This window comes from Dermacentor andersoni, chromosome 8 (genome assembly GCF_023375885.2).
Source record: "Dermacentor andersoni chromosome 8, qqDerAnde1_hic_scaffold, whole genome shotgun sequence".
NCBI lineage: Eukaryota > Metazoa > Arthropoda > Arachnida > Ixodida > Ixodidae > Dermacentor > Dermacentor andersoni.
In genome coordinates, this window is record NC_092821.1 from 67,601,541 (window position 1) to 67,627,920 (window position 26,380).

The window sequence follows — 26,380 nt, forward strand, 5'->3', positions numbered from 1 at the left end:
TACTTTGGTACTTGCCCAAAGCTTTTTGCGGATAGACTGTACCCTAGGCGAAAAGTCCTCCGAAATACTGAATTCCGTATCTCGCAATTTACCACAGCTTTTCAAAATCCTAAATTTGTCTCTCCCATCAACAAGTTTGAGAATAACTGGACGACACTTATTCTTTGTTGGCTTACCGATTCTATGGATTCGTTCAATAACCACGTTGGGCAGCTTCAACAGGTCGTCAAGGATATCTTTCGATATTGTCTGCTCAAGAGAGGCAATATGCTCCCCTTTTGCTTCCTTTACTCCAAAAATGATGAGGTTACTACGTCTGCTTCGGTTCTCGAGGTCGTCAATCTTCAAAAGTAAGCTGTCAACTGTCTCTTGCAAGGCATCAACTTTACTCGTATATTTGGTGACCGTTGAAGCTATGTTATCCAATTTCCTGTCAATGGCGTTCAGTTTGTCGGTAGACTCTAAGTTTACTGTTCGTTGTTTGCTTGAGGTCTCGTATGTCGTCGCATATGATTTTAAGAATGTCTTCAGTAGAAGGACCCGGATTAGATTCAATGTCTCCACAACATGGTAACAAATTAACAAAACAGTGATACATCATCAATGTAAGATCAAAAATGGACCGTGGGCACAGCAGAAGCAAGAGGCATACGTTGTTGCTACGGTAAGAATGAACCAAATGGTCTTGCCTCACCTGCACAATAAACAAGAAGGGATTCGTGAGACGCATGGTCTCGGTGCTTCCGCCGTGCCCACTGGGCGTGATCCGCGCAGTGCAGTCCCTTAAGTACACCCATGTAGGAGACGTAGATGACGTTGGTATCACGTGAATGTCTGGCGTAGCTCTCACACTGCGCAGGCTCCACAGACAATCGTTGGCACCGTGAAACGATGTGTCAAACCCGGCAACTTGATGCGCAGTCGTAGTAGCATTAGGTAGATTGTCGGTGTTCAGTTCCTCGGCCGGTACAGGTGAAGAAGTGAAAAGGACCTTTTCACTTCTTTAAGCACATTGTCCTTACGGAGTTCTTCAGCTGCCAGTAGTCGAATCGGTGCAAGTTGTACCTGCTCACTTTCTCACTTTCCGAGTCTGCAGCAGGCTAACACGCTCGCTGCAGCAGCAGCAGCGACTACAGTTGCTACTTGTATCCCACCAGGCTGGAAGGCAAGCCTGACAAGCCTGGAAGGAATCACCTGACAACGTCCAAGCAGCCGCGGAGTCGTCAGAGGGGGTTATTTCTTTTTCTTTTTGGACGAGTTCATCAATAGCAATTCGCCCATGTCGTTCTTGTTCTCGACTTAGGCGCCAGGAAGGTGTTCGCTGATACACCAGCATGACGATCTGCTGTACATCATGACAGTGTCGCAGCACTTTCCATCGAACTTTATTTAAGTCGTCTAATGTTGAGTCATTGGGTGCCTTCGGCGATAGCGGACTCTGCGGTGTAGTTCGCAGAAAATATCTCTGCTCGTCGATGAAGGTGAGCCTTTCGGCTCACGCAGGTCACTTCGAAACTGGGGTGGCTGCTACCAGCGGTCTTTTTGAGTGGTAACGTAGTCATTCGTGCGACAGTGTTTGTAGCCGCTTGTGTCCTTTTTGTGGTTGTGCATGGTCTTAGGAGGCCTTGACTCTGTCGTCGATATGTTGTACCCATGCTTGTGCTTCCAAACACTGCTTCGCCAGTGTTGTTCGTTGTCCTTGCTGCGGTGGCGGTGGTGGGAGGATCAAGTGTGGTAGCATGATGGCCACTGGACAGGCTCCAAATCTGCCACACCCTTTGCACAATGTAGGGCAAGTGGGCAGGTGTATATGAATCATGGGCTAACTTGGGTTGTACCATTCGGCTGGTCACTGACATCTGTTCCCCCGCACGTTGCATGGTGTGGGGATTGAGGTGCCTTCTTGTGCCTCGTCCCCCAACTCCTGCACTGTGTTTAGCTTGATCTCCGGGAACTGCCACCGTAACGGCAACATGGCTGACACAACTAGCGTGCCGAAGCTAATTTCTTGCACAAACTGTGCTTATCCCTCCCAGGGTCGAATCACCGCGTGAGCTAATGTCACCAAGATGTGCCCCAATTGGCCTCCCGAGTGGCGGGCCCCGGGCACCTCTCCACCCGAGCTCTCTTTCGCTGAGCGCGTCATTGCCGCGGCAGATGCTCACAGGCCCACAACGAGGTGGTTACAAGGCCCTTTGCTCCTGCAATTCTTTAGTTTTCGCACTTGGCTGGCCGCTTCGCAGTTAGCCCTAGCGCAGCGGGCACGCATAGTCGATCAGTCTTGCGGTGAGCCTTTTCCCGTAAGTGCCGTGACTGTCACACTGTGCTGCATCTTGGTTGAATAAACACCTGTGCTTATTGGCGATCTGACTCTGGAACCTTCTCTGCGCCATGTCAGACTCGATGAACCCTGCCCAAGTGCTTTTGTGTGTTGCAGAGTGGAGGAGCGTCGTGCCCTTCCCTGACCATTGCTCGTCGGGTGAGCCTTGTGCAAACCCACCTCCATATAACTGCCACCCAACTTGGTTTCAGCATGTCGTCACTGCAGGCCCCTTTTCAGCCCTCGTTCCTGCTTGATCCCCTGGCCATGGACGTAATTTCCTTCGACGCAGATGACACCTACAGCATGAGGTACGTACCCTCTGCTTTTGGCCACTGGGAGCAATCCCTTCTTTGGAAAGCCCTTTCGTCACGTCGACTGCCTAGATGTGTATCCTATTCGTAGCCGTGGCAGCTTTGGATTTGCTCAACTCTTCGAGACGCGCGTGAAACAGGTGCCTACTAGCACCCCCAATGTTCTGTTCCCGCTCACTGGCTGCTTTTCGTCCCGAGTGCATTTGAGTACCCCATGTGCCACATCGGAGCCACCCTGCTTGAGTGTCCGCACTAACTCGCGCATTGGCCTCTCTTTGTCTTGAGCGCCTTTCTCTGACTAATTCGCCACAGACCATACAGAGTCACATGTCACTATGAGTGACGTTACAGCAGTGCGATGTACGTAGGCGCATTTGTGAGAAATATATCAACTCTCCTGCTGGGAGCACAAAGCTCGCGAGAAGAAAGGCAAACGGCATTTGGTCTGAAATTTAGGCTCTTTCCGCAGCACATAGCGATGTAATACTTAGCAGACACGAACACTAGCACACATTGTATACACGGCGCTTGTCGGCTCAAAATGGCCACATCTGGTGAGGGACCCCTTAACATTTTGGACTTAGCCATCACTAAGTTGAAAATCCTCAATGTTCATCTGAAGTGCTACGGTTTCTGCTTTTTGATTGACAACATCACCGGACACCAGCACTTGCATGGTAATCATGGCTTTCAGTCACATTAGAATAGCTTCAAGTTTTGGGTGGGCACTGCGGGATCCAGAAGATTTCTCAGTGGCTTCCAACATGTTCACCGTGTTGTTTATGTAGTCTGATATTGTCTGCTTCAAGAGTTCTAATTCTTTTGCGACGTCCGATTGCGACAAGTCCCTTTGCACTTTCACGATAATGGTAGCCATCTTTTCTATCGGCAATATGCTATGATTTCCTCGCTTCAAAGCCTTTGTCGGAAGGCGGTGGATGACAAAGGCAGTGTCAGCACCATTGTTAACAACTGGCGATGAAACCACGGAAGACAATCGGTTGTTGAAGTGGCTAAGCCTAGCATCACAGTATGCAGCTGAAGAAAACCACAATGCACAAGACAGGCGATACCTAGAGTACCCATGGCCATATACAACTGACGAGTGCCGACAGCAATGAGAGCACAAAGGCACGTGGGAGAGTGCATCAAGCGGTGCCTATTGAGGCTGCACCTGAAATGGTAGCTCTGAATCGGCATGCGAGATGTGTGCAACGCTGCTTTGAGGTTGCAGGAAAACAAAATTACAGCGATGTTGTTTGCATTTTCGGTAGCTTCGAACTTGCGATCGTGAGAAAAATTAAGAAAAATTAAACGAGAACAGTTCGAAACAATCAAAATTTTCGTTATTATTATACATAACTATATGGAGCAAATTGGCAATAATATTGCAGAGTTAAAATATTCCGGCCGGCCCAGAAAATAGGGTATCCAAGAAAATTGGTCGGCAATTGTATGATTATTATGTTGTGAAAAAGAACATATTCGAATTCCACACACGTGGCAATAAACATCTTTTAAACCATTTTGAAAATGTTACGCTGCAACTGCATGCACCTGAATTACCAAGGAGAGGTTGCGCTTTGGTCAGTTGTCGCAAAATAACTAGCACGATCTTCCTGTGTCTGCCATGTAGTACAGTGAAACAAAATAAAGTTTTCTTGTTTGTAGTTGTCAAAATGAAGAAAGCGTCATCATTTTTGTCATTATTGTGGGAAACATGCCAACTTTGCAAACTTTCTCCAAACACGAGTTATTTCTGCTGGAGGTGCAAGAATAACATTTCAGGCCTTGACTTTATAACTGCATTTGAAAACACTGTGGTAAAATGGGTGGAAGTGCAAAGCAAGATTATGGCAGTGTGCTGTATGGTTTACATGAATAGAAAGTAGAGAGCAACTGTCGATTTTCACTGGAGGCTTTGTTGTAAAACGGCTACACTGTTGACAGTGAAACTGAAGACACGTGATGGAATTCTCTTGAGAGCACCGTGGACCAGTTCTCCTGATGACAGCAGATTCAATTCATTGCAAAGGCATTTCAATTGCTCACTAGTGTCTCATTTCTCGTAGGGAGAAGGCTTCACTTTTCGCATCAGCAGAGGTGGATAGCACATTGTAACAAGAGTGCTAAGGAAGAATAAGTATCCGCTGGCACAAACAGGTGGTACAAAAGAGGTCCCGTCCACCACTGATGTCTGCAAACATGGAAAAAAAAAACCTGAAGCTGCTATCGACAGGAGAGGACCAAAACCAGCGCATAGCCAGCATTCACCTCAAGATGCGTACAGGTCGTCTGAAGCGATCGCTGGCGTGCACCTCAGGAGCCCAGTGCATGCTGCTCATTGCCTGAGGGCGGTGTTGCACACAACTAGGCCCGCTTAGTCATCGCCAATGATGTGCTCTGGGATGTCGTGACCAAAACCTGTCCCAGGACAAGAATCCTTACAGTTCCCGAGTAGTATTTGCCTCCCTCAATGAATGAGCATATTGATAAAACAAGGTATGTTTTATAGTTGACTGCATTATGTTTTAATTTTATTCACATCAAATCCAGAGCTCAACTTACATTCTCCATTGGTCCATATTCATGTTCTTACACTCATACACCGATCTATACTTAACTAAAAGACTCACTAGGTGTAACATTATCGTGGACCAATGTAAGGGCTACAACAACGCCAGGACAAGAGGGCTCTGGATTAAGCTCTGCCATCTAAGGTACTTCAATGTGCTCAGTAGGGCAGTATTTACTTATATTATTTATTATATTCTATTATATTATATTATATTATTTATTTAGGCTAATTTACCCTCAGCGACAGAACATCACACACACTTGAGCGAGTCGTGCCAAGCTAGGCAGACTTGGTCATTTACCACACTCGTATAAGCAAGCAAATGTAAGAAAAGTGCCGGTCATTGCCCACCTGAGGTGAAGCTTAACTGCTCCACAGTCTCCATAGTCTGCATGCACCTCGAGACGCTCCATGCTTTCAACGAGCACCCAACAGACTTGTCAGCGAGAGACAAGCTGCACTGCATGCCAACCTCGACCTGACCACCGATCTTTGAAGGGGCATGGCATGCCATTTTGGCAGTGATGCTTTCAGCTAGGCTCATCGCATTTGTGGGGCCTGCAGAAAATAAGTGAGGCGATTGCAGTCCTGTTACAGCATCAAGAACAAGAGGCAAAATACAATAGAATAAATACAGGAGCATAGCCAAGGAACAGAAAATAACCCTTCCAGTTCAGCATTCCTAAAGGGCTACAAAGGACAATCCACATTGAATACTCGAAAGCAGAGCTACCTCTTCTTTGTGGAAGGCTTATGACAGCAGAACCTATTTGTGACACTTTTTCATCTCATGCATTTTAAAGCTATTGGTGTAGTCCAAGTAATGAAAAGTTGTTGCAACATCCTAAGCTCATTGCAATCAGCCTATTTAATGTCAACTGTAGGATCTCCTGTGACCCCATATCTTGTGCCAGATGATACTGACATATGACCTCGTTTATCTTTTACGGGTGAGCGCTTTTACCATCTACAAAGTGTTATCGCTCAGCGCAGGACGTGTCTACATGTATAGGAAGTTTCTAGAATGTTATCGCTGCCTCTATCCACTGTCTGTTGTCGCCGAACCTTGCGTAAGCTGAGTGCATGTATGCACGACACAAATGGTGTAGAACTTTGTGGAAGGCACGCGGGTCCCAGCGGTTACTCTGGAACATTCGACGACTGATTTATAAAAGCCGACGTGCTTGACCCGCTGATCAGATTTTTACCGATCGCCGACTGTGTTAGTCACTGTCGCTGTTCTCTGAGTATAACGTGTTTTTTGAGGGCACAAGATCACCCAATAAAATGCTAGCTTCCTCATATTTAGTATTGCTGCTTTCCTCACCGGCACTACTACACGACAATACCATCCCGTGCTTGCAAATTTTCTATGTCCTCACACTACCTGTCTGCTGCCCAGGATTGCACGTCAGTTCGATTGATAACAATTCAGTAACCCTGATAGGCCATCGGTTACCTGCCCTACACATTACATTGCTGGTCCAAAGTTCATTTACAATGCAAGAGCATTCTTTAAGAGCTTTACCCACTTAGCGGTAGGTCTGTACGTCTGTATGTATGACCGCACATAACCTCTTCCCTGCCAACTTGGGTTTGTGTGTAGTCTATGATCAAATGGGTAGAGCATTTGGTCGCCGTGCTGTCCCTGGGAACTGGGTTCAAAACTAACTGCCGGCCCAACTTCGGTCGCTGGGCATGTAACAATGGGTATCTGCTGCTATTCAACAAACTTCTTTGGTGCTAAGTTGGGTCACTCGGTACGTGCCATTGTTCAATGACCCTGAGCAGCCTCTGCCAGTGATTTCCAATTATCCCTGTCTTGTCATCTACTTTTACCCCGACTGTCTAGGTTGGGTGGCCTGCTCCCTCCCAACTAATTTGGTCTTTCTCTCTTCAAATTGAGAACAATCCTAGACCTCTCCAACCTGTGATCACTACTATTTACCCGACCTCACACTTCTACAACTTGCACTATGCTAGGGTCGGCACGAAGTATGAAATCTATTTCATTTCTTGTGTCCCCATTATGATTTTTCCAGGCCCACCTCCTGTTATTCCGCTTCCAGAAGAAGGTATTCATAACTCGGAGGCAATTTATTTCCATGAAGTCTGCCGCATCTTTCATCTTCTAATTCTAGAGTTCATGACACAGATGCCAGTCACCTGTTCCCCCACGCAATTTTCCCCCACTTTCGCATTAAAGGGCCCCTCGAGGTCTGGCCATTTTGAGCTAACAAGCACAGCGCATACAATGCGGACTCATAATCAAGGATGCTAAAATTACATCACTACACACCGCCGAAACAGCTAAAATTTCGAACTAAACACCGTTTGCTTTTTTCCTTACGGGCCTACGCTCCAAGATGAGGGGTTGACTTATATCAGCAAAAGCGCCTACATACATGTGTATCCTGCGATGTTGCTCATAGTGACATGTGACACTTTAAGAATTATTCAAGGCAACATGTGTTATTTGTGTAATCTGCTGTCTCAAGAGACGAATTAAAGTTTAGAGAAATAATATAACATGCAGACCGAATGTCTGCTGTGTTTGTTTTACTTTGCGCCACAGCAAGAGAGATCTACAGTCGATCCCTTTTTATAACTATACCGGTTTCAACAATATATCGGTTATCACAACGAAAAGCAGCTGCACCATAAACTTTTGTAAGTTTTCTATGGGGAAATAACCTGCTTACTTCAATGTCCTCATGACGCATTATCATTTATAACGAAGTATGGCTGCTGGGCGTCCATACTGATAGGTAATGGAATGCGAAATCCTGTAAAAGAAAAAAAGGAAAAGTGAGATGCGAGCTGCTGCATGATCGCCCGGCACCCCAACTGCCGCTCCGTTCGAATTTCTTCCCTCACCCTTCCACTCCTCCGAACACAAACGGACTGCGCCCATATCTCTGGGCTGCGCCACCCTCCGAAACACGACTGGACCGCGCCAATTGTGCTGACAGTGCTGCCGGCGCTGCTCCCAGATTGCTCACTCGACCCTCACAGTTGGTCCTTTAATCTCTGGCCCTCATTCTGCGCAATTCTGCTAACGGATTAAGTCGCTCATGCTTTTCTTTGTTCATTGCGTCGAAGTCATTCCTGGCCACATTGCTTCTCAGCCTAGTTTGACATGCCACCGAAAGGGAAGATGGCTGATTAGCCCACTGATCATCAGCAATGCACAACATTGCCGGTGAAAAGAAAGTGTGCTGCTATAAATTTGGAAACGAAGTGCTTCTAACCGATGAGGCGATCGTCGTGAACGTACTTGCATCAGATAGCGACGGCAGCGATGACGGAGCAGGGCAGCTGGGTCAACATTGTCCCCGCGGGAGGTCCTGCATATGATTCAGTCCCTCATGAGCTTGTTTTTGCGAGGAACCTTCCGCTTCCCTAGATGGGGCACCTAAATGCCTTGGAGAAGGATGTCGGCAAGCTTCGCATAATGCGAGCAAGAATGACGGACATGCGGTTTTTTCAAGCAAGCCAGCGGGGAGGTACGTGGCGAGATGCTTGTGGCGATCTGGCTCCAGCATTTCTTCTGGATTTCTCTAGCTGAGATGTTGCCATAGCAGCCTTCCCGCATATTTTAAAAGGCGCCTCTTGGGGCCACCAAAATGACGCCTCGGTGGAGCTCGTATGTCATTTGCCGCTCTTGACTCTTCTTTGCAGTTGTTATACCAGTGCCGTTCTTGAACGCCGACAGTCGCGGCTTCTTAACAACATGCGATCTAAGTGCGCAGGAAGCAGAGTTAAACAGTTGATCGAGTCAACACAATCAGAAGGCAGATGGAGTTAGGTGGCGGGGAGGAGAACTGATTTTCGCGCCATTATATTTTTCTCGGAACCGGTACGCCATTCCCCATGTTTTTCGTGGAACCCGGTTATAACAATGGATTTTTTGTGGCACTTGAATCAATATTGTTATAAGTAGGTTCAACTGTATTTCTGTTTTGTCTGCTTATTCCCACATCGTTCAGTTGCAAGTAAACACAATGAAACTATATAATTTTCTAGCCTGTTCCAGCATGTGGTCATGCTCTGTGTTAGACTTGTGTCAGCCTCGGTATCTGTGCAGCACTGACCAATGCCTCCTCTAAACAAAATTATGCCTTGGACGTCGCTTGTTTTGCCATTAGAGGTTTGCCATCACAAAATGCGAGCAGATCGCCGCGTAGTCGTGCTTGCAACTGTACTGCTGGAGCCGGAGTGATGCTGTTGGCAACATTGTGTCGGTGCAGCGGTGCATCTGGCTACACGTTGTGCAGGCAGTTGCTTGTATGCTTGTAACATGCACTGGAGGCTTGATGTAGAGCACACGCCTGCTTCATCACAAAATTTTTCTTTGAAGCTATTAGAAATATTCTAATGTGAATGATATAACGTGCTTACTTTATTTTTGTGTGTATTAGGACATAACAGAACATTTATGGTTTCCATTGATGCAACTCGTTTCTAGCCTTTTTATAAGCATTCAGCCATCTTTCGACAATGTCGTGCAATGAGTTTTGAAGTTTTGAGCATTACATTAATTTGGCAGCTTTTCAAAAAGTTAACATTTTGTCAGGATTGGTTCATGTTAAAAAAATGAATGCTGAAGAAAGGTATGCTCAAAATTCCTGATTCCTTTTTTTTTTTTTTAGATCAGCTTTAGCATTGCTGAGCCGGTCTGAAGTAGTGGTTGCTACAACCCCGGTGACTGTAGCTCAGGGCTGGCAGGCTCTTTAAGTTCATCATTGCCGAGAAGACTGTGAGGCACACCTTAGCAAGTATATTTTTTGAATCGAAAGGCACCTACCTCAGCGTATCCCACACGAGATCAGAGACAAGCTACACATAAGTACTATTCCCAGAAACATGCATTCCGAGTACGACAAGAAAAGGAGACAGGCAAGAATACAGGCGCTCAAGCGCATACTCGAACGCACCAACAGCAAAGAAGAAAACGTTAGATATACGGATGCAGCTGCGTACAGTACCAATGACCGATTCGCAATCAGCGTGGTCGACGAGAAGGGCGAACAACTTACAGCCACATCCATACGTGCCAAGGATGCGAGCACTGCGGAAGAGGTGGGCATAGCCCTGGCCATCGTAACGTGCAAGAAGGCCATGGTTACCGTGGTGACGGACTCGCAAGAAGCATGCAGACGGTATATGAATGGAAGGATTGGAAAGGCAGCACTTCAGGTCTTGAACAACACCAAGATAGAAGCAGCACAAATCCTCTGGACGCCGGGACACGAGTCTCTCACGGGGAACCAGGCGGCGCACGCCGCGGCTCGAGATCATGCACGCCTAGCCATCTCCAACGCGCAGAGAACACGTACCAACGACTGTGACGAGGAAGATGAACGCATATCCAAGAAGTACTCGGATATCTTGGCGCACTACAGTATGCAGAGGCATTGCTACCCGCCCGCAGATAAGAAGATGAATAGGGACCAAGCGATAACCTGGAGAAGACTACAGCCTGGAACCTACCCACACGGAACACTGCTGCACGCCATGTACCCGGGCATCTACGGGCGAGACTGCAAGTTTTGCCCGCCGGACACGCCCAACACCTTGCGCCATATGGTGCTTGGATGCAGGAATAATTGAGAAGCACCACCATCATCATCTCCACCAGGCGATAACATGCAGAAAGAGGCGGATTCAGAAGAATTGGAAGACCAGTGGGAGGCTCTGCTGGTGACGCAAGACCCTGACAGCCAGCTGCGGTTGGTGAACAGGGCTCGGGCGGCGGCAGCGAGCCATGGCTACCTGGACTGAGGAGGCCACCCACCTTTGGGCTCAAGAAGCCTGGTCTCACAATAAAGTTTATTTCTCTCTCTCTTACACATTAAATACCTTTCTTTCTGACTGAACATGAATGGGACACGAAGTCAACAGGCAGCTTCGACGCGACGAACACGCTCTCAGTACTGTCACGTTATATTGTGTTAAGGCACTGCTATGAATTAACACAAAAAACTTTAAAAAGAACCAAACAAGACATATTTGATTTAAGAACGAAGAAATTTTGTTATGTAAATGGAACACACTGAAGTATGTACTGGCGCAGGGAAAGAAAAGGGCATGTTAACAGCTAGGTGAGGCAACAGTTGTTTGAAGACAATGCATATTCAGGCTCCCACCAAAATCCCTCTCTCCCCGCCATGCCTAGAGCTGACGACATAAATGTTGCCAACTGGGCATTTTGCACTTCACAAGTCTCCCATTCGATCGGCATAACATCAACACCAAAATACTGTGGAAAGTGCAAGTCCGAAATCTTGATCGGACTAACAGGAGTCATCAAGCTCATGGATGACATACTCGTCTTTAGCCACAATGAAGTCAGTCACGAGAGTAAATGCTGACATGATGCTCAAGCATCCCTGCTCGTTACTCTTCGACAATGACGACCACGATTCATCAAAAGTCTCCACACCACTGTCCAATGACTACATCCCGCAGGCATCCAGCTCGGCGTTGTTCATCGACTCGTCCACTTCACCTTTGCTGCAGAACATGATCAAAGCACCTTGCTTCAGCTGTTTGAAGTATTGCACTTCATCGATATGCCAACTGTGGAGGAAAGAGGAAAGTAGGGAAAGGAGGAGGCAAAGGCAGAGAAGAGGTATTTCAGCAGACAGCAGGCTTTGTTTCCATTACTCACAAATTATGCTTCAGGGATGCACGACAAGATCGCGACAATCATTTCCTTGCAGAAATTTCGACTATACCTTGAGAACTTTTCCTGACAGGGGGTTTCCTTTCAAGCAGTTTGGCGGCAGTATTCCTGTCAGCCACTCCTTGAGCAAAATTTTTAAAAAGCGGCCTGATAAACTTCCCGGAACTTAGAAGCAGCAGCAGCTCTTTGCAGTGGTCAGTGTCGGTGTTCCCACAGCTAATCACTGGTAGGCTCATGGGCTCTTGCACAATCCTCTGTGTGTAATGTTCAAGGGCTTCGTGATGGGCCTCCAATGAAGCACACAATCCACGAATCTCCGAAGACCTATGAGCAGATTCAGCAGTTCCCGAGATCGATAAAACAGGCCACCACAGTCTCGATGAGCGATGGGCCCGTGCTTAGGAGTGCTGCTTTTTGCTCGCCGTAGGAAGGCTATACGGCCTGCACAGGGAATGTGCTCACTCGCCGCACGCACAGTGTATTTGCCAATCATGGCCACGCTGGCGATCTGAGGGGTGGAGACAAATGGTCGCGCTGAAAGGCAGTTTTTTAACCCCTGCGCTGCCATGTTCAGGACCTCATCAAAGGTGCTTGTCGCACATGCAATTCCTGTTGAATATCAAGATGCTGCGATGAGAATGTGGTCGAGCTCTTAACATTGCTTTCACTTGAAGCTGCCACGATTCTGGTCTTCAGCATTTTTTCCAGGACACATGCTGCACTCTTTATGTCCAACATGTCATTGTACCCGGCAATGTGGCGCAGAAAGCCGAACATTGGCTCGATCGGGTCGCTGGACATTTTCCAAGTCAGGATGAACTGGAAACTTTTTTCGCTGTAAGTAGATGATGGATGCAGGCAACTTTTGATTTTGTTGGAAAAATCAGTGAGATAAATTTTCTTGGGCCCCTCACCAGGTCTGGCCATTTTGAGCTGACAAGCGCAGAGCATACAGCACGTGACAACAATCGTGTCTGCAAAGTATTTCATTGCCATGTGCCGCGGAAAGATCTGAAATTTCAAACGGAACGCTGTTTTTCCTTCTCACAGCCACCACGCTCCAAGCCGGAGGATGACATACTCCCATCCCTGCACCTACGTAGTCGTGTGTGCAGTGTGACGTAGCTCATGGTGACGCGCGACTTTGAGAATTATTGAAGGCACCATCTGTTATTTGTGTGACCTGTTGCTTGAATTGACGAATTGAAGCTTGAATTGAAGAATTGAAATGTACTTCCACGTCGTCTGCTTGTTCCCATGGTCGTGCGGTCACGTGCGCAGATACCAAAACTGTGCCATGTTCTACTGTGTTCCAGTGCGTGATCATTCCCTGCGATGCGCTTGTTCTGCCTCAGTATTAGCATAGCACTGAATTATGCCACTAGTACGGTTTCCCGGCACATAGCGTGGAATATTTGTGCACTGCACGAACGAGAGAATAGCTCGCGCGCGATGTTGTCACGGAAGTGCATAGCAGTGAAAAAAAAAAGTGAGAAAAACGTATGCGTCACGCGATCCTCGACGTCCAGTATGGGAGAATGCAGGGACGGAATTTTGCTTGTGGAGGCTAGACAGGGAGAGTAGGGAGACTGTCTTGCTTGGCAGTAAAGCCCGCCTGCAGAAATCATGGGTTTGTGGCACTGAAATATTTCTATCTCTGCTATTAATGAGCCGATTTGAAAATTTTCTGCGGCAGAATGCTCCCTAAAGGACACGTAACAACTTCCAGCATATAACAAAAATTTGCTATGGGGCCTGGTGAGGGTCCCTTTAAGGTGCCAACCGTAAGCTGCAGCGCAAGCTGGGCACGGAGAACAATTGCGCCCCCGACAACCTATTCCAGCAGCGCATCAAACATTGCAGTTACAGCGGCATCATCTCGCACTGTTCTCTATGAATAAAGAGTGCTAAGGGGACGCTAAAGGTTTGGAGAAACTGCTAGCTAGAAAGGACGGACATGCGAGAGCAGACGTCTCAACACCAGCTGCCCTTTTCACTAGCTGGCACTGGTCTGCGTTCTTGAACCGAAGCCATGCTTCATTTTATTGTGTCCGCAACTGAAAATTGCTGACAAAAAAAAAAGAAGCAAAGGAAAAAAACATCGAGTTCTGGTTCCTTCACACTGTGGCGCTTTGATGACTTGCGGCCACCTACTGCACGACAGCGCGAAGTGCTGAGCTACTACGAATCTACTGGCATTCTACTGCTGGCGAAACTACTGGCATTCACGCGTCCCTTCGTCCCGACCGTCAGTAGCAGAAAGGCAGGGTGCGGAGACGAAGTTTGACGTCACTCGGGGTACTCTCATCGTGAGCGTGCGATAGCAGCGCCATGGTGCGGCCCTGCAGCTGCTCCGGCCTCCTAAGCCGTGGTCCATTTCAATGTGTTGCCGACTGTACATGCTGCTCTTCACTTTGATGCCAAGTTGGGTCATTGTGCATGTGCCAGTATTGAAAGAAACTCTGACACCACTACCAACACTACCCCACCACTACCGTAACCAACAATTGTGCGCCAATCATAAAATTGCTAATGACATTAAGGTCACCAATCATCTCAAAAGAATAGATGCACCACCAATTTGCTTCTCCTTAACCCCATTAGGGCCTATTTTTTTTCTCCAAGTGCGACCCTTCCGCGTTTTCTCATTTATTGCAGGTTTAACATCTTGAGACTGACCTATCTTGCAAAAAAGTAACAACTTTTTTAGAATGACGATAAAGTGGCAAATAATATTTTCTGTAGGTAAACATGCATTGTTTATTCATCAGTACACATACAGATGGGTTTGCATAAATACTTATCAGAATAACATAGTAGATACACCGACACAGATATGTTCCAATTCGGCACTCACCTACGCCTTTGTTCAGGTGCTTTGCAGCCGCACTCTGTACGTGCTGCTCTTTATTGAACCACGTTGCCGCCAAATTGGGTCACAGGTGTGAGCACTTTTCATATTACTACTTAACATACAGTCAACAATCGTGCACCAATCATCAGACTGCTAATGACATTAAAGTTGCCAATCATCTCAAAAGAATTGGTGCACCACTAATTATCTTCCTCTTAAACCATCGAGAGTATTTTTCCCCCAAATGTGAACCCTCAGTGTTGAATATTTTTACTGTAGATTTAAAATCTTCAGACTAACAAATTTTGCAGAAAAGTTATCTCAACTTTTTCAGAGTGACAATAAAGTGACCAAACATATTTTCTGCAGGTAAACATGCACTGTTTATTCATGAAACAGATGGGCTTGCATTACCATTTATCAGATATTTTTTTTTTAAATACAGAGAGCCTAGAAAGCAACATAGAGGCTCGAAACAGTGACGTGCTCCCTGGGCTCGGTTATGTTAGCAGCTTCCACCATGATGCCATCACTACCATGCGAGTTTTTCTCTAGTGCATAAAGCCCGCCTTTTTGAAACAGCAGTTAATGGTGAAAAAGGGTCCCTGCATGGCCACTGGATACAACCTTCATGATGACAGAACTCCCAGTTTTCAGAATCATCAATATTGTTACGGACCAGTAGTTACGATAAAGAAGAGGCCAGCAGTGTGAAGATGACGACAATACTTAGAGGCTAGTAGTATGGGCTGTTGTCTTTTGGCAAAGTGCAGCGTATTCATTATGTAAATAAACTTGTATGTAGCTTCTTTTCTGTGACTTCCCATGTAACATATTTGGTGGATGTAGACATGCCCTGTCCTCGTCATGGGGCTCGCAGTGGATGGTATATCAAGCCTTCCGTCATGGCTCCCGGAGATGACAGCTCGACTCAACCGGCTCTGACACCTGCTGCTACTCCAACGAGCCACATCGCACTCTCTGCTCCACATGATCCTGGCATATTCTTGGAGAACGATGGGGAAGACGTCGACGACTGGATCAGCCTGTACCAACGTGTCAGCACCAATAACCAGTGCAACTCAACTGTCATGCTTGCCAACGTAGTATTTTACCTCGGTGGGTTGCACAGCTCAAGTGTGGCTTAGGACACACGCAGATGAGCTCACCAGTTGAGATACACTTAAACAAAAGCTGCAGAACTTGTTCGGCAACCCTTACGATCACCAACTTACTGCTGTTATGCCTGACGATAGCTCAGAACAAAGGATGATTCACCTGCAGACATGCGGCAATCACAGGTGCTGATCCCACCTCATTGTTCACTCAAGGAAGCTCAATCAGCGTCACATGAGTCTTACGGACAGGTAGTCATGTTCCAGATCTTTGGCTTTCGAGCACCCAGAAATGACAGCTCGCTTCAAGATAACAATGTCACCCTCTCCTGACCATCACAAAGAGGTCACTGATTGATGAAAGGGTCATTGTCGAGAACTACCGGGAAAGGTGTCAATGGCCAGTTCAGTTTGCCATGTGGAAGCCGCCTCGTATTGTGCAACATTGGGAGAAGGAGGTGGTGAATGGTAAGGCGTTTGTGATTATCCTGTGAAATCCCTTGACGAGGGAAAGAGGGAAATAAACAGCATAAAAAGTGGACCGGGATGGATGTGAGAAAAAAGAAGCTCGGACATGCAAAGACTCTAGCATGCAGTTTGCTCTGAAAGTTAAGAGCAGTGTGTATAAAACTCAACCATGTACTTCTGAATATAAAACCTTTTGTTCTCGTTACTGCCGCTCGCAACCCTTCTTTCTCTCGGCACCTGGCACGGCACCATACATGGAACCGACTTTACAATACAGGCAGGCAGCTTATGAGATTGATCAGCATTGACTACATTGGTGTGGTGAGTGCTACGTGTTTGCTTCTCTTTTCGCCAGACTCATAGCGCAGGCAATCCATAACAGTGTTTGGTGTTAGTTATTTTATTACATACACCAAGAATATAGTGTCTCGTGGGCTGATTGCTAGTGGGGAAGAAACACAGGGTGCTTTGTGAGCATGGAGAAGTTGCGTCCAAGAACTCCTTGAAAGTCATGAGCAGATGAACATTTCGGTTGGCCCTGCGAAATGCAAAAGGTAGCAATTAGAGCTTTTGCAGAATGAGGAGAGGAGTTAGGAGGAGGCTGGTGAGGCCAGGAAAATTATTTTGTGAAAAAGAGAGCATGAAGAACAAGAAATTCTGCAGTCTCCTAATAGTGATAAGGATGGGCTAGCTATGGCCTCATGTTTGCTCTTCATGTCACCAAAACTCTCACTAGTACAAGTAAGCAGTTGCTAGGAGAGTATGTTTGTGTTTTCTGGTAGGCACTGTTTTGGGAATTCACCTTCTTTAAATAGCAAATTTCAGTTCTATGGAAGGGTGCATTTTGAAGGCCAACAAATTCGCCATAGAGAAATTAATAGCGCAGGACCTCCTTCTAATTTGCGAAGAGTTGGGCATTTTCGTCAGCTACGCAACAACACAAGAAGCAGTCCTCAACGTCACGAATGCAGATGTGATGGTCGAGGAAGCTGAAGAGGCTTGGGAAACTACTGTTGAAAGAAAGCAAATGACAGAGGAGTGCAAGAGGTGCAAGCATGAAGCAGGAGAGAGGCGAGAGAGGTGCGAATTTCAAGAAGAAGAGGCGTGTGAGGCGTGAGCATGAAGAGGCAGAAAGGCGCAAGCGTGCAGCAGAAAAGCGCGAGCATGAAGAGGCCGAAAGGCACAAGCGTGAAGCAGAGAGGCGCAAGCATGAAGAGGCAAAATGATGCAAACATGAAGCAGAAACACACCAGAGGCATGTGCAGGAGGCAGCACAATGGCATGTTTTTGGAATGGAAGAGCTTGAGCAGAAAAGTCAGATACTTAGATGGTAAATAGTGCGATTCCAGCTCCACACTTTTATGGTAGAGAACGATATAGTTAATTTCCTCGCCGGTTTTGAAAGAGTGTCATATATTCCTGTTGTGGTCTGTCTTGGGTGTTTGCGCTGTAAGTTTAAGTTCAGAATTATGCACCAACTAGGCCCAAATGAAGTTTTACTGAGAAAGGGTGTCAACCGGGACTTGTGGACCAAGAGATTACCAGCACTAATCCTGTTCAGTATCGCTGTTTCATGAACTGCTTGTCTGAGGACAAAGTGCAAAACTACGATAGGGCTAAGAAGGATTTCTTTAGACCCTCTGGTCTAGCATTTCAAACAGACTTCGAAGGGCAATAAGAGAGAGCAGCAGAACTCGCCAAGCATTACCGCACGCTCTGAAGTTTCCGAAGTAAGTCGTGACAATCAGAAACAAGCGACAAAGCAGGATATGGCTCCCGGAAGCCAAAGGGTAACAAGTATTTCTGTAGGCATTTTAAACCGGAGACTTCAAATTGCCCCAGCACACATAAAGAGAAAGAGGGTGACGCACCTAAAGTAGCACAAGAAACGAAGATGCCCCCGCTGATGGTGTACACACGTTGGAGGCGCGGAAGAGAGTTGTGTATTACAACTGCAGAGGAAAAGACCACATAGCTAGGAGCTGTGAGAAGCGGGTGGTATTTGTCATAGCTCAGGACTCCGACAAGAACATGCAGCCATATATGGGACAGCTTTCACTGAACAGCCAGGTCTGTATGGAGGCGGCAATATTGGCCAGCCTGCCAGAGCAAGTAACCTATTGATAATCGAATAGGTCGGAGCTAACGCTGACATAACGAGAACCCTTCCCCAATATGGGATCTTTCAGGGCAAAAACATGGAAGGAAACTCAGAGACTGATGGGCGTACTGTATTCCCTATTGCGCAACAGTCAGAGGACCATGGAATGATTCCCGAGATAGTTGAGCGCAGTGATGAGTCAAACTTGCTGGTAGCCGGAAGCGAGGGGAACGCAGTAGACAGCGGCGGTTTTTCTGCGCAAGAAACGGAGGGCTCATTAGGCCAAGTGTGTACGGAGGCAGCAAGTTCGGCCAGCCTGCCAGGAAAAGTTGACTATGGCTGTTTGCATACGTCAGAGCAGATGGTGAAGCAAAGGGATAGACCCAAGATGAGAAAGGCAGACGGGGTAAGGAGTATGGAACCAAACATGTGAAGCGACAAGGCAACGGACACAAATGCACGACAGTCAGGATCCAGCCGGAGACTGTGAAAAAGGCGAAGGACGATAAATCCCAAGCTTAGGCATTTGCGGAGATCAGCATGATGCACATCGCAAGAAGGAGAGCTTCATGAAGATTCAGGCGTAGTAACCGTCACCTAACCGCACTGCAGATGTCTTGTCGTAAGCAGAGGAACAAAGCGAAGCGTCCTGTAGGCTGCAACTAGGGCCGGTCACTCACAGGGGCAAAGAAAGGCAGCTGCCTAGCACCTAAGGGAACAGTGCGTGTGTGGATCTGTAAACGTAATCTTCTCTCAGTACTTGGAGGCTGTTGTCTTAAAGTTGTAGCTACGAGGTGCATCAGGCAAATTAGAGGCTTTTGCCTTCTTCCAAGACAGCGCTTTGCAAAAGCCGCGAAATGCACGACCCTCTCGAGCTCGTCTGAAATATGAAATCAGACAGACATGTTGCAAATTGTTTTGTTCTTTTGATTCGTGCTGTATTTAGCTTAGTTGCAATATCAATGCTTAAGCGTAAGGAATAACACAAAATATTGTTAGGTTGTTAGAATTTTCTACTCACGTTAGATCCCCAATCACAAACGGAAAGTTTATGTCACAAAACATGTAGAATAGTAAAGCAAACAGGGTTAGTGTTGCAAAAAGTTTGGAACATCCGCCAACAAGGCTTGAGAGTGGTGACGCTGGCTAACACTCCCAAGGTTAGTTCTCGTAGTAACACATAAATACGCAAGAAAGTGGATGGGGAAACCATGCCGCAGTAGCTCAATTGGTTAGAGAATCGCATGCATAAGCCTGTGGCAGGTTGTTTTTTCATCCACTTTCATTGCCATTAATTTATAATTTCTTTATTTCAATTAACAAGTACAAGTAATTTACCCTATGTTTTCCTTGGTGTCTCTGTTTGTTGGCTTCTCATGATATATTTAATAAGAACCAGGCCCGTCAGTTAACCCCCTTTCTTCTCATTCATACAGTTTGGAAGGTCACATCCAAGCTGCGCAAGTGGATCAGTTATGGTTCTACGGGAGTTCATAACGAGTCATAACATGCAGGAATGTTTTTTGGAGGCACATTTTGCAGATTGCATTCATGAACTTTAATTTCTTCGACGATATTAAATTTTGAACATTTTAGGAGCTTTTGTCAAAAAGAGGACATTCTTTGCTGGTGCTCATAGTATCATCATCAGCAGAAGCAGCGGCAACAGCAGCCTGGTTACGCCCACTGCAGGGCACAGGCCTCTCCCATACTCCTCCAACAACCCCGGTCATGTACTAATTGTGGCCATGACGTCCCTGCAAACTTCTTAATCTTATCCGCCCACCTAACTTTCTGCCGCCCCCTGCTATGCTTCCCTTCCCTTGATATCCAGTCCGTAACCCTTAATGACCATCGGTTATGTTCCCTCCTCATTACATGTCCTGCCCATGCCCATTTCTTTTTCTTGATTTCATCTAAGATGTCATTAACTCGCATTTGTTCCCTCACCCAATCTGCTCTTTTCTTATCCCTTAACGTTACACCCATCATTCTTCTTTCCATAGTTCGTTGCGTTGTCCTCAATTTAAGTAGAACCCTTTTCGTAAGCCTCCAGGTTTCTGCCCCATAGATGAGTACGCAACCTCCTGTTCATGATCTGAGAATGCCTGCCAAACGCACTCCAGCCCATTCTTATTCTTCTGATTATTTCAGTTTCATGATCAGGATCCGCGGTCACTACCTGCCCTAAGTAGATGTATTGCCTTACCACTTCCAGTGCCTCGCTACCTATTGTAAACTGCTGTTCTCTTCCGAGACTGTTAAACATTACTTTAGTTTTCTGCAGATTAATTTTTAGACCCACTCTTCTGCTTTGCCTCTCCAGGTCAGCGAGCATGCATTGCAATTGGTCCTCTGAGTTACTAAGCAAGGCAATATCATCAGCGAATCGCAAGTTACTAAGGTATTCTTCATTAACTTTTATCCCCAATTCTTCCCAATCCAGGTCTCTGAATAGCTCCTGTAAACACGCTGTGAATAGCATTGGAGAGATCATATCTCCCTGCCTGACGCCTTTCTTTATTGGGATTTTGTTGCTTTCTTTATGGAGGACTACGGTGGCTGTGGACCCGCTATAGATATCTTTCAGTATTTTTACATACGGCTCGTCTACACCCAGATTCTGGAATGCCTCCATGACTGCTGAGGTTTCGACAGAATCAATCGCTTTCTCGTAATCAATGAAAGCTATATATAAGGGTTGGTTATATTCCACACATTTCTCTATCATTTGATTGATAGTGTGAATATGGTCTATTGTTGAGTAGCGTTTACGGAATCCTGCCTGGTCCTTTGCTTGACAGAAGTCTAAGGTGTTCCTGATTCTATTTGCGATTACCTTAGTAAGTAGCTTGTAGGCAACTGACAGTAAGCTGATCGGTCTATATTTTTCAAGTCTTTGGCGTCCCCTTTCTTATGGATTAGGATTATGTTAGCATTCTTCCAAGATTCCCGTATGCTCGAGGTCATGAGGCATTGCGTATACAGGGTGGCCAGTTTCTCTAGAACCATCTGCCCACCATCCTTCAACAAATCTGTTGTTACCTGATCCTCCCCAGCTGCCTTCCCCCTTTGCATAGCTCCCATGGCTTTCTTTACTTCTGCTTTACTGCTCATGGTATGGCAGACTTTATTTAGTTTGATTACTTCCATGAAAAATCAGATAGCTAAACATTCGAGAAAGGAAAGCATCAGTGAAGATAAAAGGCCACAGTGTAATTTTGATTGTAACTTGCTTTCCATAGTTTGCATGATTTGTTGGAAGTTTTTTTATTATTGGTCAGAATTGGCGATTTATTCTAATCACGCTGCACTGTATTATGCAAAGGTATGTCACATTACTACTAACATTAGCATGTTACTATTAACATGCATTAGCTGCAAAATATTGGAACACATTATCGCATCCCATATATATTCTCATCTTGAATGTAATAACTTTTTTTACCCGAAACAGCATGGTTTCCGAAAAGGATTTTCTTGCGAAACCGAACTACTAGAATTCACGTCAGACTTACACTTTGATATGAACAGTAATAAACAAATTGACTGCATCTTTTTGGATTTCTCGAAAGCATACGATCGTGTAGCCCATAGTCGCCTGATATCAAAGCTCTCAGCAATTAAACTCGACTCACTAACCCTATCATGGATTCGTAATTTTCTTACTAATCGCGAACAGTTCACTGTTGTTGCTAACTCTTCCTCTGGCCTCTCTGACTAACTCTTCCTCTGGTGTGCCCCAAGGCAGTGTACTTGGGCCTCTTCTGCTCTTAATTTACATTACCGACTTACCTAACAATATATCATCTGTACAATTTGCTGACAACTGCATTGTATACCGTTCGAATAACTGTCCCTCTGACCACACGGCACCCCAAAATGATCTTGCAAATATCAGTGATTGGTGTGCTACGTGGCTCATGTCCCTAAACGTGTCGAAGTGCAAAGTAGTTTCCTTTTCTCGATAAACTGTTAACTCTCACTTTTCTTATCATCTGGATTATAACATAGTTGACCACACCACAGAATATAAGTACTTAGGAGTGCTCCTTACACACAATCTTTCATCACCTCCATTTCAGCTAACGCCTCCAGATCATTAGCATTTCTGCGCCGCAACTTAAGAAGTGCACCTTTACCACTACGAAAACTAGCTTACGTAACTATTGTACGGCCACAAATTGAGTACGCCTCTTGTATATGGTCTCCTCATCAAAATTACCTTATCGAACTCCTGGAGAGCATCCAGAATAGAGCAAGCCGTTTCATTTCTAAAAATTATAGTAACCAGTCAAGTGTAACCCAAATAAATATTGATCTTTCGTTGCAACCACTAACTACTCGCCGTGATATTCCCCTTCTGTTATTATTTCATAGATTTGTTCACACAGTTGGCCTAACCTTATCAAACCTGAAAAAAGCATCCTTGACGTCACAACAACTGAACAATCAGTTCAGCTACACCCGAATTTATGGCAACACACACGCTTTTAATTTTTCAGCTTTGCCCTGTGCGGTCCGTTTATGGAACGCACTACCAGATACCATTGCATGCCAATCTAAACACTGCATTTCGCAATCTGCTAACCGATCAATATGCTGTTTCAACCGTCTAAACACATCATGTCTTTTGTAATTTTCTTGCATTTTTCTACACGTTAAAGAATTTCAGCGCTCCCAATTTTTTTACAATACTTACTACTGTATAACATATAAAAACGTTCACAATGTTATGATGCTATTATGTTGTTGTTTACCATTTATTGTTATTGCTCTACATATTGTATTTGCTAATGTATTAATTTTCCATGTTCTGTGCGTACTCCTTTCATTATGCTGATGTTTATTTCTTTCCCGATTCCGTAGTAATATGTTACCGTATTTCCCCCCTTACACTATGCCTTCTCGAAGGCCTGTAAGGTACATGTAAATAAATAAATAAAGAAATAAATATGGCCTCCTGCTCGGGTAGAGCGTAGCTTTACAGTAGCACAATTTAAAAGTGAACTAGACGAAAGGCAGAATAAATCAGGCCTTCTGAGCCAATTTAGGAAAGTGATAAGGCTTGTAGATGGTTTTCCATTTTGTTTATTTCGCAACTTGGCATTATGTCATGATCATGTAGCTATCGTGTGCTAAGTGTTACAGATATCAAATAATCAAAGCCAGTTCTCCCTTCGCCTTCCTGATCTGTGGAAGCTTTAATTCATGATTACTTAGCTTCATTACATAAACTCTGTTTGTGTCTATTTGCACGGAGACATTGTTGAAAGAGTCCTGGTGCTTGTCCAGATTAATGTGAACCTTGTGTTTCAGGGTTTGCCTTCAGATAGGGGGTTGTCAGATTATTTCATTTTGTATAGTTTGGCGATAAGTGGCCTGCATGTGGCGCTTGCGGCATTGTGCAGGGCTGACAAAGGTCGCTCCTTGGAGCTTGTCATCTTGCACCTATACAGTCAAGTCAGAGCCCACCTATTAAGATGCCTTTGGCCAGAAGATCTTAGTTCTCGGAACCTGCATCCCGATGGCTTGGAGGAATGCAAGCATCAAGCCAGCCGAGCTGCATCGAACAACTCAACGTCCTGATGCGCCGTCTGGTGGCAGGGGTGTTGTGCCTGACAATCCCTCAGAAAAAAGATGCTTCACCGGCAGACATGTGGCTATCATGGGCGCTGATCACGTCTCATCGTTCACTCAAGGAAGCTCAATCAGCGTTGCCCGAGTCATAGAACAGGCAGTCATGCTCCAGATCTTCAGCTTTTCGAGCACCCAGAAATGACAGCTCATTTCAAGATAACAATGTCACCCTCTCCTGAGCGTCACAAAGAGACCACTGATTGATGACAGGGTCATTGTCAAGAACCCACAGAGAAAGGCGTGATCCTTCTGCACCTAGCTAAGTCTATACCGATGCCAGCAGCCACGGAATCAGTGCAGTACTGGCACAGCACCAGCACAGCAACGACCATATTACCACTTACGCCAGCAGACACCTCCCAACCTTCAAGCATAACCATTCCATCATTGAACTCGAGTTCTGGCATTAGTTTGGGCAGTTGCAAAGCTACGCCTATTATTATATGGCCGACCCTTTTAAGTCACCACACACCAGCACGGACATTGCTGGTTGTGCTCACAGAAAGACCCTACAGGTCGACTTCCTCACTGGGCGTGACGCTGACTAGGATATTCGTATTCTGTCATTTACAAATCTGGCTGTCTCCACAAGAACACTGATTGCCTGTCTCGTTACCCGGTCAACGAGCCTGACGACACTGTCTGTAGCACCGCCGATGGCATTTTCTCTGTGTCTGCCTTCCCTAACAACGCCGATGAGCAGTACTGAGACCTATCACTTCGAGCACTCATTGAGCATCTGCACTCTTCACCTAACAATGCCTCTCTTGGCCGGTATGTCCTCCAGGTTGGCATTTTCTAACGAAGGAACTGCTCCCATGGCTGGTCTCATTATCTTCTTGTCATGCCCAAACTTCTACAACACACTCTGCTCTTTGAGTTCTATGATGAATCTACTGCAGGACACCTTGGGGTATCTCTCAGGTACAACACCATCCGCTGCCGCTTTTATTGGTCCGGTCTCACTCGCTCCATCCGGTAAAACGTTGCAGCCTGCGCTTTCTGCCAGCACCAGAAAGAGCCTCAGGCGCTACGTGCTGATCACTGTCTCTGCAGAATATTTCTTCCATGCTGGATTAGAGCTCCTTAGCCCTTTTACCACGTCATCCACTAGAAACAAATGGGTAGCCGTTGAAAATGATTACACCACCTACAAAGGGTGGCGCCAATCACACGGGCTCTCCTGACCAGTTGGGCCACTGACATTGCACTTTTTCTTGCATAACATTATCTTACTCCACGGCACCTGCAACAGATTTTTACTGATAGTGGTCATAACTTTATGTCGAAAGTTATCACCGACATTGTGCGTTCCTGCTCCACAGAACACAAGCTGACCACCTCACACCATCCTCAAACCAACAGACTGATGGAGTGGTTGAACCGTACCCTCACAGATATGCTGTCCATGTACGTTTTTAAGGACTGCTATGCCTGGGACATTGCCCTTTCTTACATTACATTTGCCTATAATTCTCGGCATGACGCTGCCACAATTTCTCTATCTATAGTACGGTCACAAACCAACCTTTCCCCTGGATACGGCATTTCTTTCTGAACCTCCTCGACAGGCGAGTATGCGCAGTGCCATCGCCTTGGCCAACCAATCTTGCCAACTTGCCCGTGCTCGACTGACAGCATCGCAAGCCACTCAGCAGCAACTGTACAATGCCTGCCACCCTAACGCACAGTTTTTCCTTGGTGTGCACATGTTCCTGTGGTCACTCTCTCGTCATGCTCGACTTTCAGAGAAGCTTCTTTCCTGATTTAGACAAGGTCCTGCCACATGCTCCACCAGGTGACACCAGTGATCTACGAAATTGCTCCCGTCAGCTCAACATCACCCTCTAGTAGGTCATCCAGTGATGTTGTGCATGTCAGTAGGCTCAAGACCTACTACAGTGCTTCTGAGCCAAGCCTTTAGTTGCGCCGGGTTGGCACTTTTACTGACGAGGGTAGAGCTACGGTAGTACTATGATAGTACTGGTAGGGTAGTAGTTACAATGCAAAAGAGGCCAGCGATGTCAAGACAATGATTAAAGGCTAGCTCGGGCTGTTGCCTTTTGGTGAAGTGCAGCATATTCATTTTGTAAATATACTTGCATATAGCTTCTCGTCTGCATTTTCCTGTGTAACAATATCATTGAATGCGAGCTCATACTTCTTCCGGTCTTCCAAATTTGCAGCTTCGTCTCAAGCAACACGGTGTTGTGCTCTGTCAGCACTATCATTTAGAAACTGGGCTGTCTGCTGCTTTGGGCTGCTTCTACGGCAAATTTTCCACATTGTTTCCGCACTCACC

At 46.1% G+C, this 26,380-nt stretch overlaps 2 protein-coding genes and 1 long non-coding RNA gene across 5 annotated transcripts in view; 1 reads left to right on the forward strand and 2 right to left on the reverse strand.

Moving 5' to 3' along the window:
• LOC129386799 (uncharacterized) overlaps nt 1–26,380 on the reverse strand; it is a 155,293-nt gene that overhangs the window by 30,691 nt on the left and 98,222 nt on the right. For 2 of the 3 annotated variants that reach the window (XR_011896027.1, XR_011896028.1), the window contains exon 2: nt 16,716–16,875. The exons of the other annotated variant lie outside the window; for it this stretch is intronic. The gene's annotated coding sequence lies outside the window, so the exon portion shown is untranslated. Of the gene's footprint in view, nt 1–16,715; nt 16,876–26,380 lie in introns of those variants that run through there. 3 annotated transcript variants of the gene reach the window in all.
• LOC129383659 (uncharacterized) overlaps nt 1–26,380 on the forward strand; it is a 38,444-nt gene that overhangs the window by 10,453 nt on the left and 1,611 nt on the right. Inside the window, exon 2 of the mRNA XM_072289781.1 lies at nt 2,438–2,631. Coding sequence (XP_072145882.1) covers nt 2,438–2,631 — 194 coding nt within the window. The remainder of the gene's footprint in view (nt 1–2,437; nt 2,632–26,380) is intronic.
• LOC140219817 (uncharacterized) lies at nt 3,963–5,654 on the reverse strand. Its single transcript, XR_011896037.1, has 2 exons — nt 5,564–5,654; nt 3,963–4,831 (listed from the first exon to the last, which is right to left on the reverse strand). It is a non-coding gene; the product is annotated as an uncharacterized lncRNA (long non-coding RNA).